General features: G+C 54.1%; 3 protein-coding genes across 3 annotated transcripts; 1 reads left to right on the plus strand and 2 right to left on the minus strand.

Moving 5' to 3' along the window:
* Positions 1-1,485: 1,485 nt before the first annotated feature.
* Positions 1,486-3,879, plus strand: LY79DRAFT_528660 (uncharacterized protein; the record flags this gene model as incomplete). The annotated part of the gene is made up of 4 exons (XM_060556050.1): positions 1,486-2,504; positions 3,496-3,653; positions 3,685-3,686; positions 3,757-3,879. The coding sequence occupies 4 exons, from the start codon at positions 1,486-1,488 to the stop codon at positions 3,877-3,879; spliced, it is 1,302 nt and encodes a 433-aa protein (XP_060407687.1).
* Positions 3,880-5,577: 1,698 nt separating this feature from the next.
* LY79DRAFT_571860 (FAD dependent oxidoreductase) lies at positions 5,578-8,276 on the minus strand. Its single transcript, XM_060559292.1, has one exon. The coding sequence runs from the start codon at positions 8,262-8,264 to the stop codon at positions 5,739-5,741; it is 2,526 nt and encodes an 841-aa protein (XP_060407688.1). The 5' UTR covers positions 8,265-8,276; the 3' UTR covers positions 5,578-5,738.
* Positions 8,277-10,603: 2,327 nt separating this feature from the next.
* On the minus strand, positions 10,604-13,367 carry LY79DRAFT_571862 (uncharacterized protein). Its single transcript, XM_060559293.1, has 6 exons — positions 13,185-13,367; positions 13,004-13,112; positions 12,886-12,944; positions 12,389-12,828; positions 11,394-12,298; positions 10,604-11,294 (listed from the first exon to the last, which is right to left on the minus strand). Exons 1-6 carry the CDS (start codon positions 13,262-13,264, stop codon positions 10,698-10,700), a joined length of 2,190 nt encoding a protein of 729 aa, XP_060407689.1. The 5' UTR covers positions 13,265-13,367; the 3' UTR covers positions 10,604-10,697.
* Positions 13,368-14,098: the final 731 nt, after the last annotated feature.

A 14,098-nucleotide genomic window follows, 5' to 3' on the forward strand; every position in this document is an offset into this window, starting at 1 on the left:
CCCATACAAATGAACTATCTTGGCCCAAACTGAAATAGGGCGGCGGAGGTCAGGGAATAGTGTCCGGGCAGCTCCGCCCGAGTGACTGGCGTCGCAAGGGTGAGAAAGACGAGATGCCCGTTCCTGTTGGTATGGGAAGCACCACCAATGAGCATCACAAATGTGCCATCAAGTGACCGGGCTATTTCCGGAATAGAGGGCAAAAGCATCAGCTTCTCTTGCTTTTCTTTCCTCTTCACCTAACTGTTGACAATGGGTGTTGAGGCTTGATGTCTGATGGAAGCCCAGAGACGTCTATTTCTTCGCCCGATGGTCTTGTCCTTGGATACTTTGAGAATCCCATAATACTCACAAACACAATGTCTTTTCAAAGACCATGTTTTTTTCCCTCTGGGGCTTACAAAATCACCAGATGAGATTGACAGAATAACACAAAGACCAGTTTGGCTCCGAATGTTTCTTCTTCTTTTTTTATTTTATTTTTTTATTCTTTGAAATGCACACTCAAGGACACCGAGACTGCAGCGCATCTAGAGCGTATGTAATTTAGCTGACTATGTTTCCCTCTATATGGCCGGAATTGCAGGCTTTCAGTTTGCTGACCAGGATAATATAGCATTGTTTGCTCCAGGCGTCACCTCGGACCAGGGGTTTCTTAGCGCAAGCAACCTCGCCATATCTCGTGTTTTCGTCGCCCAGCAGAGGTCTTGGACGAAGCTCCACGCATGCAAAACTGGCCATGGCTAAAAATGGTCGATATAATGCCAGTTTTGATCGTCTGCTCGCCCGATACTAGCGTGGATCTGAACCATGCTCGAACGCCCAGAAGCCGCTGGGCCAGGGACCTTCGAGACATGCCGCATGTAAGTCCTGGCTTATAACGCACTGGTCGACGGGCTTACTATTCTGGTTTCTCTGCCTTCTCTGGCAATGCCAATCACTCATGTCTACTTGGTTTAGAACTGGTTTCCCAGCCAGCGCCAATACCCCTGTTTTTGCTCGGATATCGAATTCTCGCCAATAGGATTGTGTGATAAGAGTCCGCAGTTCTCGCCATGGTCATCATTCTTGGTACTTGTCATCCCACCAGGCGCATCCTCGTATCTTGGCACCGCGCTGATCTCAAGGAAGGACCATTGTTTGCAAACTCGAGACAAATAAATCGTTAGCCCAGAGATGTTTGCCGGCGCCACCAGAAACAAAAATCACTGTATCTTGCCTGCTTTTCCTGTACGGACCAGACGAAGGCTGGAAGAGCAGGGAAGAAGGCGATGATCCATGTTCGGCGATGCTTCCCGTGGTCAATTGCTGAACCTTCAAAATACCATATAAACCAGCGTAGTAGTTGTGCAATATCAAACCTCCGGTGCCTCTGACGCTTGTCTACTTCGTCGGCCGATGCCACTTCCAACTACTCCTCGTTTCGATAGCCCCAGAGCCCTTCGTTGAGCCCTCGCCAGACTCGACCCCCGCTCACCGCCAGTAATGTCGTCGCCGGCGGCCGAACCTGATGCAGTTCTGTTCGGCGCTGCGCAGAACATCGACGGCCGGACTTTGATAGCCATAGGCTGGGGCAATGCATCGACCTCGTTCATCTTCCTGCTGTTTCGTCTCTTGATTCGCTGGCGCCGCAACCGCCGCCTCTTACTCGACGACTACTGCATAATCCTCGGCTGGTTGTTTCTTTTGTCTCTGGTCGTTATACAGATGGAGCAGACCGGTCCGATGTACTACCTCATCCATCTCCAGGCAGGACGATTGATCCCGACCTCTTTACAAGAGGTGTCACAGCAAACTGAGCAATGGTTGCGGTGGTCTTACGCAATGAACTACATATACTGGACGGGTCTCTGGGCGGTGAAAGCAAGCATCTTAACCGTCTTCTTCCACCTCGTCAGTCCGGTTCCAGTACTGAAGAAAGCATGGTATTCGGTTGCCCTCTTCACTCTCCTCGCTTATATCGGTGGATGGGTCACCGGCGCTCTGACATGCGATCGCTTTACCGATTCCTTTGTGCCAGGTAAGGTCTCAATGTCTTTCTTGGCCCCGTGGACCGGAGATAGTCTTCTTCCTCAGCTGAACCCTTCTGACTCAGCCATCGTCGCAGGAAAATGCATTTCACCGAGGGAGGTCGACCGTGTTCGCTACAGCGCCTACTACGCAGCCGCTGTCGACATTGCCACGGATTTGATGATAATGGGTCTCCCCATCGCCATGCTCCCATCGCTGCAACTCGAAATCAGGAAGAAACTGGGCCTCGCTGTGGCTTTCAGCCTTGCCCTGATCACCATCCTCATAGCAGTCATCCGCATGACACAAGCGATGAAGGGGCATACGCTGGACAAGGTCGGACTCTCCATCTGGAGCATAACCGAGCTCGGCGTCTCTATAATCGTCGGCTCACTGCCACCGCTGAGAATTCTCTTCACGAGTGGCTTCAGGAGATACATCAGAGGGAAAAAGGCTGACCACAGGTCTTCGGCCAAAGACCGGGACGGCAATGGGTATTGCCCCAATACAGTGTCTCGTTCCGCCATGATTACCGAGTCAAGTCCATTGGACAGCAAACAGACGAGTGAACAAGTTGAAGGAGGTATCTACGTACACAAAACTTATGAAGTACGAATTGAGGGAGGGACCAAGATAGAAAGCACCGGAGAAGAACCTTCTTGTAAATAACACCACGAGATTCTAATTAGTTCTCTTTCAAATTTAAGCCGTGCACGAACAACTGATGGTTTCAAATTCAATACTCAGGAAAAGGAAATTTCTGTGACCATTTTTGTATGAAGGGCATACGAGCTGGAAGTCGAATAACCCAAGAATCTTTTCCAGGGAGCCACTGAAATGGAGTCACTTGACCTGTTGATTTGATTCGCGTTCTCCGTGGCTTGGGAATGCTATCAAGATTCAAACATAGCAGCGACACAGCACGTCAGATTGACCCACCCGAGCTTGTTGAGGAAGGTATCTATGATAGGAACAGTAACATTTCCAGGAATGGATCGTGCGAAGAGCGTAGCTACCATCCATCTACCCAGCGCTACCTCTGCAGTTCATAAGATAGACGTTGTGGCTCCTCCAAGTTCTCAGGCCAGATCCAGGAATCAGGCTCCTAGGAGTCGTGAGGGTTGGCGTCTTTGACTGGTTGGATCAAACCGGCCCACTCACTGAACGTATGAATCATATCGTTGCGGTAGTACGGAATGCTCTCAGCATCCAATTCACCTTACTCCCATTCACCATGACTATCACAGAAGTGATACGGTGATTGCCATTTGGTTTATTGTATTAAAAAGATTTCTTTGCGGCCCAAGAGACTTGAACACAAACCTACCAAAGCACCGCAGACAGCAACACAGCTCTTGTAACAAAACACATCATACCACTTCTGCATCAACCCCTGCAACTAGCCGAGAACCACGTATCCAGTAAGTTAATCCCTCCAAGACATCGTTACATTGATCGATGTAGTGTATCACAACTGTTTGGAAGAGACAGCCCGACTTTGACCACAATCAAGATGCTTGAGAAATACGACAAGAACCGCGACGATGAGCTCCGTCGAACGAAAGAGGAAAGAGAGGAAGCGGCTCGCAGAAGTCGAGAAGAAGCCAGGGAATGGGCTGACGCAAGTACCCCTTCCATCTCCAGTAGAACATACGATATGATCATGAACACTAGGGGTTCAATCAACAAGTATCGGTCATATCGTTGAGGTCTGTACATTGACTAACGAGTTATCCCAAAATGTAGAGAATCCGCCAGGATATAGAAAGAGCTCGTGAGCAAACCCGTGCCGAGAATGAGGCGCGCGAGAGGGAGAGGCAGCGCGAGCGTGAGAGGTCTATTGAGCGTGGACGCCAGCGCAACCGCTAGTTCTGGTTGAGGAAAGAAATGACGGGGTCATTTGGTAGATATAGGCATAGGCTACTTCAGATTAACATTGCATAGAATTCTAGGGAATACAAGGAAGTAAAATGATAATCTTTATAAGGGCTAGTGACCTCTATTCAAGAAATGTAAGATGTCAAACTAAGAAATGAGCTTGTCTTGGTGAAAGGAAAAGTTTTGAGTCGCTTGTCGGAGCTCTACTGGAGGAAAATCCAACGAACAGCCACTTGAAAATAAACAGGTTCATCAAACTACTTTCCGGTCGGTGAAAACAGTATTTTCTTCATGTTACCATTGATATTATATAAACTCCACAATGTTGATCTTCCGAGAGCTCAAGACTTAGCGTCTCTTCTATGAGTAAAATCTAATGTGATAAGGTTACTTTCGGGCGGCTGATGTAAGTTCTGAAGGCCTCCTTCGTTGGAAAAGCTCTTACAGGATCTAGAGCTCTCTCTTCACCCAGCTCTCCAACACGTTTTCATGCCTGGACTGGTTGGCCTGTGTCCGACGCACGAATTGTACTTGGGAAGATGGCTGATGGTCAGAGTCTTTGGTGGCAGCTATGTAGTTCCTCACCTTTTCAGTATACTCTAATAGCTTCTGCCACCTTGTACTTGACCTGGCTGTACTCCGCCATCTGCTGTTGTAATTGAATAGGACTTTAGGAGTGAATAGGATAGCTTACTACTAATGAATTACTATACCGTTTAACTTACAAGTAAGATTCCACCACCATTCACTATTACCAGGCAAAGAGACATGCAGTGACTACAACTACTACAATGACGTATAAATGATATCTGAGAATTATAGTATGTTTGTACCCTTTACATACACCAATCAAAACGTCAAAGAACAGCGCAGCACTGCAATAATCAAACGCAGCACCTCTAATAAAGACTCTGTGTCAAACTGAGAAATACTCACCTAGTGAGTCCACATCTTCAAGCCACTGCTTAACCAACTTTTGACTCTCTGGGAAGCTCAACTGACTTTCGCTCATAGTCAAGATGCTTGAGAAGTACGATAAAGACCGCGACGACGAGATCCTCCGGACAAGGATGGAAAGAATGCAAGAGAGAAGAGAAAGAGAAGAGAACCGAGCCGAGGAGGAGGAAGAGGCCAGGGAATGGGCTGAGGCAAGCATCCCCTTTTCTGCTGTATTGCAAGAACTCATCCAAGCTTATGATACCAAAACCTCTCAAATCATTCCATGTCTGTACGTTTACTAATGGAACCACTTACTGCGCAGGCTATGCTGGAAGAAGAAAGAATAGCTCGCCGGCGTGAAAGGGAAAGGCAACAGGAGAGAGAGCGGGAGAGGGAACGGGAGAGGCAACGAGAGAGGGAGCGAGCGCGCGAGAGGGAGAGGGAGCGCGCAAGAGAGCGCGAGCGTGAACGAGAGCGAGAACGTGAGAGAGCGCGGGAGCGTGAGAGATCCCCCTCGAGCTCTCGTGGGCAGGGGGGCTACCGCCATCGGGAATTCTGAGGATTGTTCAGAAGACAAAGAGGTCGAATTGGTAGATATAAGTGGGTTGCATATGGATAGGTCCGGATCAGATTCTATCTAGTGCTTAGTGCACAAATACATACAGAGCCCAACTTCTGTTTGAAATTAGTGAAAGAAAACAATAAGAGTCAACAACGGCGAGTATATGTTTGCCAATTTAGCAAGGCATTAATGGTTTTTGGGAGCAAACATAGTGCCAAGTAATTTTCAATGCAATCAAAATCATTATTCTCGCCGACTGAACTACCAGTTATTACTATAAAGTCCAGGGCTATAAAACAGACGCTATTCGTTACTATGAGATGTGAAATGGTTTGTGATCCTTCAGTCATTACAGTCGTGACCTGATGGCTACACGTTTAGGAGTTGGGCCGGCCACCGATACGCCTCCCGAGGCTTTATTTAATGGTTCTGCTGTCACGGTAGCCTTGATCCGGCGGCCAAAGTACTCAACCTCCACGCTAGCACCTTCTTTGATACTGCTGGGCAGATAGGTATAAGCGATGGGCTTGCCGATTGTGTATCCAAAGGCGGCAGTCGTGACATAGCCGACTGCTTTGCCGTCCAGGAACACGGGCTCCTTGCCCAAGACGACCGAGCGGCCGTCGTCGATTGTGAGACAGCGCAGTCGCCTGGAGACATTCTCTTTCGAAAGTCTCTTGATAGCGTCGTGGCCGACGTAGCCCTGCTTCTCGGGATCGACGGCGGATTCGAGCCCGGCCTCGAACGGGTTGTGTTCCGAGGTGATATCGGCGCCATACGTCCGTAATCCCGTTTCCAGCCGCAGAGCGCTGAACGCAGCGCGGCCGGCGGCGATGATGCCGTGCGGCTTTCCGGCCTGCCAGAGAGTGTCCCAGAGGCGCAGGCTATTCTCGGCACTCGTGTAGATCTCCCATCCCGGCTCGCCAACGAATGAGAGGCTGATGACGGTGACCGGGATGCCGGCAATGATGGCCGACTTGACGTGAGAAGGAGGCATATCCTTGAGGTTGTCCGAGCTGATGCCGCTGACAACGTCGGCGGCACGAGGACCCCAGAGCCCGATGCCACCAGACGCTCCCGTGGTGTCGCGCACCTGAACGAACTTTGCCGGAGAGGCTTCCGCCTGGAGGCGAGCTTCCCGAGACAAGTAGGCAAAATCTGCAGGGCCGTTGACGGCTAGTTGGAACAGATCGTTGCGAAGCCTGGCCACGAAGATGTCGCTGCGGATGCCTCCGTGCCCGTCCAAGAGGAGAGTAAATGTGACTGTTCCCGGGCTCGTGGAGATGTCGCTCGTGGTCAACCGCTGCAGCAGCTCAACTGCGCCAGGCCCAGACACTTCCAGACGACGGATCGGCGTGAGGTCGTACATGGCCACGGCGGTTCGCGTCTTCCAGGCTTCTGCGGCGGCGATCGGCGAGTAATACCTGGCAGACCAAGCGTCGCGCTCTTTCGGCTTCCACTTCTCGGGCAGCTGGCCGAGGAGATTCGCGTTGGCCTCGAACCACTGCGGACGCTCCCAGCCGCCGGCTTCGAGGAAGTAGGCGCCTAGTTCCTGCTGGCGGGAGTGGAAGGGGCTGATACGCAAGTTGCGAGGCGACTCGCGGGGCTGTGAAGGGTGCAGAATGTCGTAGACCTCGACGAAGTTTTGTGCGGAAACCTCCTTGACGTATTCGGGAGCGAGCTGGACCTGCTCGAAGCGCGAGATGTCGCACTCGGAGAGATCGACTTCGGAGTGCCCGGTCGTGAGGAGCTGGGCGACCGCACGCGCGACACCCGCAGAGTGTGTCACCCAGACGGCCTCGGCAACGAAGAAGCCCTCCAGGTTGGGCGCCACGCCGATAAGGGGACCGTTGTCTGGGGTGAAGGACATGATGCCGTTGAAGCCATACTCGATCTCGCTCTCTGCCAGGGCGGGGATGAGCTTCTTTGAGAGCTCCCACGCGGGTGCGAAATCGTCGGGTGTGAAATCCATACGGGACGGCATGTTGTGCTCGTCTACGTGCTTGGGCGTCTCGCCCAACGAGGCAGCGACCACGGGCATGGGGCGATGGCCGTAGTAGCCGATGCCGTACTGCTCGCCGTGCTCGCGATAGTAGAGATCGCGGTCCTGATGGCGGAGGATGGGGGATCGTGCGCCGTTCACAGGCAGATTCTTGCCCTTCTGGGCCGGTACTGGTGTTGTCTTCACATATTGATGTTGGACGGGGAGGAGAGGGATGGGCAGGCCGACCATGGCGCCGACCTCGACGCCCCAGAGACCGGCGCATGAGAGGACGAGATCGGCGGGCACGGTGCCGTTCTTCGTTTCCACCCCGGTGACACGGCCTCCGCTCTGCGCGATGCCGGTTACCGGGGTGTGCTCAAGGTACCGGACGCCGGCCTTGCGGGTGCGTTCGATAAGCAGCTGGACGGCATTTGCGGCCAATGCCAGGCCGTCGGTTGGGATGTGCAGACCGCCAAGCACCACCTCGGTGCTCAACAGGGGGTAGAGCGCCATGCACTCGTCGGCGGTGAGCAGATGCGCCGGAATGCCCCAAGAGGAGGCGTATCCGTGTTTCCGCTTGAGCTCCTCGAGCCGCTCGGGCGTTTCTGCCACCTCGAGGCCGCCGACCTGGTTGAAGCAGTCTATCGACAGCATCTTCTGGACCGTGTATTTCGCCAAGGAAGACATGGTCTTGGAGCCTGTCACCTGGAACACGAGGCCGGGGGCGTGAGACGTCGAGCCCCCCGGCATGCTAAGCGGCCCCTGTTCGACCACGGTGATGTCTGACCACCCCCGCGAGACCAGCTCGTCGGCGATATTGGTCCCAACGATGCCGGCGCCGATGATGACGACGCGCTGTGAGCGATCCATGACTGAGAGGCCCGTTTTCATAAGATATACTGGTTTCTTGGGGGGGGGGGGGGGGGGGCAGTGAATGAAAGATCGCTGAAGAAACTACGAACGTAGAGAGCCGTCTGTTGATGGCATCTTGAGACCTATCAGTGTAATTGACCATTCGCTGCAGAAAGACTTATAAGCCACCGTGATGATCGTCTCCAACATCCCGATGCAGTCTAGTTCCCATCGGCATGTGGAGAAGTGACAAGCCCGGGGGGGAGTGAAGCGGAGTCTACACTCAATTAGGCGTGCTAATGATAGCAGCAAGCCGGATGTGGCCCGGTATCTCCAAGTTGACGGTCACATGATCGGTTTCTTGAAGCCGATGCCGGCCGGGCTGCCGGACGCGCGTGGCCCGTGTTGGCACCTCCAACACCATTACGACCACCGCGGTCTTGATGCTTATCGTGATATAGACTTCGCCCGCGTGTCTGATTCGGTCATGATATTGTCACCTCTGCGAGCCAGAGATAGCCGGCGATGCGCGCACGGCTCACACGCTTCAAGAGCCGTGATACTTGGTCGTGTCCTGCCAGCCCCAACCCCCTGGGGTTAGAAGAGTGAAGCCGGACGGGACGCCAACCTCAGCTCCGAGCTCGGTCATCTCGCCGCTACCCCGCCGCATCGCGCCTCTTCCATCAGCTGGCCTTATCAATGTCATCGCGATCTGCCTTGAAACGTTCCACGATCATCCTGATGGAGAGATAACGCCAACAGACCGTGGTGGGATGCGGACGTGTCACCCTGCTAGTTGTCGGGCATCAACCATTTCTTGACCTCCGCGGCTGCCCTTCTCCACCCATGTCCCCTTCTTGTGGCAAACACTGCGTATAGCAATCCTTTCATCTGGAGTTGTCCCGTCTATACTCTGCGTATACCGTAATGGCCCGTGCCAGAACATGGCGTCAACTTTGCTGGCTCTGCCGGGTCAATCTGCGCACCGAAGCTTTGCGAAGCCTGTTTCGCCTTGAAAGGCTGTAGTCACACGGCCATTGCAATTGCAGCAGGGCCGTTGTGACCTGTCTTGCCGTCGATGATCCCTTGACAGGCAGGCTAACGATAGTCTATCTAGGGCTGCACAGGACGCTACAACCTACGACACCAGAAACGCTCCTTGGTTCCTGGACCGTGTGTCAAAAAAATGCGCTTATCGTTGATGAATGCTGTCCTGCTTGGATTGGAGGTTGCCTCCTCCAGGCTGCGGTCAGCGACACTTGGCATCTGTGATGGTGCGCTGGCGTCTCCGACGTGCATGCTGCGTCGAGCCAACAAATGGCAATCCCATGGTAGCATCTTTTTCTCGGTTCATATCCCTTGCGAAAGCGTTGATAGACCAAGATAAGAGAGCAGAAGAGAAGCAGTGTTGCCGTTATCGCTGCCGAGAAGGAAAGAGTTTCCTCAAGCCTGACGGTGCAGTGGACAGAGACTCGGAAGGGAGGATTTGCACCGCACCCTGCGTATGTCTCCGACGATAATGAGTTGGTCTCTCTTGCAAATGCACACTCACGAAACGGTAAGAATCGGGTGAGCACTCCTGAGAAAACATGGTCTTGCTTAGGACCCTGGATCCAGCATGCATGAAAATGGTAAACCTACCGGTAGACGGGGAGACGACCTCGGAGGCCGGAGGGTAACCAACCAGTGAGAGGAGGACAGCTGAGGAGATGAACACTCCCCTTTCATCCCGCCACCTTTCCAACCGAGTTGCTGCCCGCCCCTTACTATGTACCCTGTACATGTATCTGAATGGCACGATGCGTCCCGGTGAGCGTCGTCCGCAGCTTGGACCCTTGGAACTTGTGCCGCCTTAACCAAAAGACGCCGCCGGGTCTAGAACGCCTTTGGATCCGACCTTTTGCTGATCGACCCCTCCCCCTTCCGGCGGCTATAACCCCAACCGTCACACCATCCCTTGCTCGTCTTCACCAAAAGTGTCAAGGTGGCAACTTGATCCCTGCTATTTCCCCGCATGATCCACTGCATTGGGGGGGGGGGGGATCACAGCGGCCTTCCGAGTGCGTGAGCCGCCGCCTGGCGTTGCTGTACATGGGTGCAGGTTGAAGTTGAGGTACAGGAGGATGAAGAATCGAGAGCCACGTTACATAATGGTATTCATGCCGTGGCCTCTTGATTGGCGTTTGCGTGTCCTCGTGGCACTTCGAGTCATTCTGTGGCTGGCATCGGCTATTGGTTTGGTTTTAGGCCGAGTATCGTGTGCGGGGAACGGAGATTTCTTCCGTGCAGCGATCTTTCTCATGGTTTCTGATGATGCAGCATCTGGCTAATTTTCCGCAGCCGATCTTGTCTATCGCTTTGTGATGTTTGAAGGATTATATTTGGGATTGATCGGATGCAACTTGGATGTTCATCCTCGAAAGGCACACGATGAGTAGGTAATAGTCAGGTAATGAGGGAGAATGGTCATTGCTAAAATTGATTAAACATGATATTGTTAAAGTTCTCGCCTTCCCACCATGCATTGCCCGTTTCCGACTGCGGATAACCCATGTCCCCGATGCCCAGCAGCTGCGACGGATCCGCGTACAGCCAAGGCGTCGTGTTGAAAGTCAGACTGTCAATCTGCTCGACAGTTGGCGGATCGAACACGGCCGCCCTCGACGATGATGACGCCGCCCTAGTAGTAGTAGCAGCACCGGCAGAAGTAGAAGTGGTTGTTGTTGATGTTGAGTTACGCAGTCCCGATGACGATACCGGCGGCCTCTTGTACGACGACGTCGGCGCCTCCTGCCCGCCGTCGGCAATGTTGATCGTGATCTCGGGCGACGTGGCGACGATGATCTCGAGCGTCGAGCTGTCGCTCGTGTCGACGGGCGGCACGGCCGGCGTGAGGGAGGCGTTCAGGAGGCCGGCGCTGGGGATCTCTTGCGAGTCCGCCGTCGAGTTGAACTGCAGAATCTCCCACATCAGGGGCACGCTGAGGTAGATCTTGGATGGCATCCAATCCTCGACGTCCATGTTCTCGCTCCCCGCGGCGATGCGCGTCATCCTGTCCAAGTTCCGATCCTGCGCGGCGTTAGCGTCGACAAGGTTCGTCGGAAAAAGGCAAAAAAAAAAAAGTTTAAAAAAAATTTAAAATTTGGGCGAACGGAAATTCCAACTTACCAGCGCACCGCAGGCCGCCGAGCATGGTATGAAGCTCTTCAGGAACCTCCTGCACTTGGCAAAGTCCGTGTTGGATTTGTGCTTCAACCGCGCCGCCGCGGCGCAGCAGTAGTAGAGATGCACGGTAGCCGCAATCGCAGCGACGTGTCCGAAGAAGGGATCTACCAGCGGCACCTGTTTGTCCACGACCATGTCGATCATGCGGACGATCCAGGTGGCGTGGAGCAACGCCTGCTCCGACGACCGCCTCCAGAAGGTGTTTGGGATCCCCAGGTTCGGGTTGTGCTGAGCCCCGACGATGTAGAGGAACGGGTGGTTGAGGACGGTTGGGATCACATGGTAGGTGAACTGCTCCTTGAGCCACGGCGCCCAGTAGTCGCGGTTCATCTTGAGCTCGTCCATCTTGCGCTCGTAGAACTTGACCGAGTCGTAGCGGTGGCACATTGGGATCCTGTTCTCCGTCTCCAAAAAGTCCGAGAGCACCTTGGCGTATGTCGAGTCGTTCCGCCACGGCTCCTTCAGGATGTTGCGCGCGCAGTCCGAGACGTATTTCCTGACCTGGCTCCAAACCCATCCCAGGCAGACGCCCGTGTTCCAGATGCCCGGCTCGCTCGGCGCCGTCGTGCCCAGGTCGTCTCGCGGCAGCGGCGGCGCCCAAGATGAGTCCAGATCCGTCTGCTTCCCGCTGGTCGGTAGCGTGGGCCGGCGCACGTCGTTTGGGAAGCCCAAGAGGCCGTCTTGCCGGCCGTAGGACTGCTCCAGCAACTGCAGGCTCCAGAACAGCCTCTTTTTGCGATCCGTGGTGTGATCCTCCACGGCATAGGAGGATTCCATGTCCAGCGTGGCGGACCGGCAGAGCTGGAGGGAAAGGCCGAGATGGAACTGGCCGAGGTGAACATTGCCATCTGCGCGGGTCAGCTTTGAGGGCTACTACTACTCATCTCATCTCATCTCATCTCATCTCATCTCGTCTCGTCTAGGGAGTCGCTACTTACCTATGAACGACGAGTATGACAAAAGACACAGGCTCTCGATGGTCGTGATGTCCACCGTGCCGTTGGCGATGCGGAGCATGATCAACGTCTTGGCATTGCTGCTGTACAGCTGCATGTGGTCTCGCTTTTCGGAGAACCGCGACGTGAGCGCCAAGATGCTGCTGGCGAGCTCCTCCGGGAGGGAGTCGTAGTCGCCCAACTCATCCCTCTCGAAGCACCAGATCGGCTGGCGGTGACAGTACTTGAAGTAGAGGTCGACGCCCGTCGCCATGTCGTTCGGCTCGAAGACGACGGACGAGTTGTTGCTGTTGTCGGTCGCGTAGCTCGGCCTGGCGTTACGAGACGGCGGCGTCGCAGAAAACGACTTCTCCGACGCGTCGGTGACTTCGTCGTACGATGCCTGCTGTTGCGCTTGTCCATGGCGGGCGGGGTGGTTCGGTCTAAGAACCCGGTCAGACGGTCTGAACCTAGCATGTTCGTGTGCGGTGCCGTATTACAAGCCCCCTCCGCTGAGGAGGAGATCCAGTTTCTCTTCCAAGGTTTGTAGCCTCTCATCCTATCAGTGGTAAGGGCGTCTGCCATCAGTCGTCTTGGGAGCGCGTGTGGTGAACCTACCGATCTACCGCTCTGCGATGGCCTCACCGCGGGATAGGTACACGACTGCGAGAGCCGGACGCAGCTGGAGCACGCCGGCCTCTCGCCCGGGCACCTGGTCTTCTTCCTCCTGCGTCAGAAGTCAGCGTGCACGCCCCGCAACGGGAAGATGCGTGCCCTCCAGGAAACAAGGAATGCATACCTGCAAGTGAGACAAGCATGATGTGATCGTCTTCTCCCCCTCAAGCCGGCTGCAGTGATAGAGCCCTCCTCTGGCGGCATGTCATTGACGGATCTCAAGGCCGGGCAAAACACAAAGCTCACTTGTGAGAACTGCCTCCCCCAAGAGGAGTGAGCACCTCCACTAAATACTTTGTATGGATATGCAAAGTTGATAAACACTGACCCCCGGCCACGAACCCCGCACCACCCTAAGGACTAATCCGATAAGTGAGGTGACCGTGCATCGGCACCCCCGTCTTCCCAGTATTACTGACTAACCAACCGTAGGCAAGACGAGCAAGCCTTCGATAAGGGAAGCAGGGGGACCATAGTCTTGGGGGGTGGGGAGGCACCCGAAGGAGATAAGAGCGCTGAAGACTATAACCATGGTCACGTGAAACATCCCTTTACAGCCGTGGGGCAGTGTTCCGAGATCGACGTCTCATCGTGATTCAAACATCCACATACATCTGGTATATCTCTTCCCGCCAACAAGGTCCACGTCAATCGTCAGCCACCATGTGTGCATAAACTCTTCTGGTTACTGGTTGCAACTTGACGAGGGGTTTTCAGCCACACTCAGGTCTCATCTCCGTCTCTTGCTCGCTCCTGCGTTTCGTGGCGATTCCATGCCAGCTCTTGGAAACCCATCATGCAGTTCTCATATTGCGTCACACCGAGATGCCGAACCGCCGTACCGCCCCAGTGTTCTTGGAACTGCGCTTCTAGGACTATGTGCCTGCCTTGCTGTGGCAAGTGTCCCCTGATTGCACATCGGCTCCAGGGCTTGACGACACGTTGCAGTACTCTGATGGACCATTGGCACTCGCTTGAACAGGCTGTCATAACTCATGTGCGCCGGGTAATGCGCATGGTCTTCGTTACCCACTTGCT

The sequence above is a fragment of the Colletotrichum navitas genome (assembly GCF_030913465.1).
Source record: "Colletotrichum navitas strain CBS 125086 chromosome Unknown LY79scaffold_134, whole genome shotgun sequence".
In the NCBI taxonomy this organism is placed as follows: domain Eukaryota; kingdom Fungi; phylum Ascomycota; class Sordariomycetes; order Glomerellales; family Glomerellaceae; genus Colletotrichum; species Colletotrichum navitas.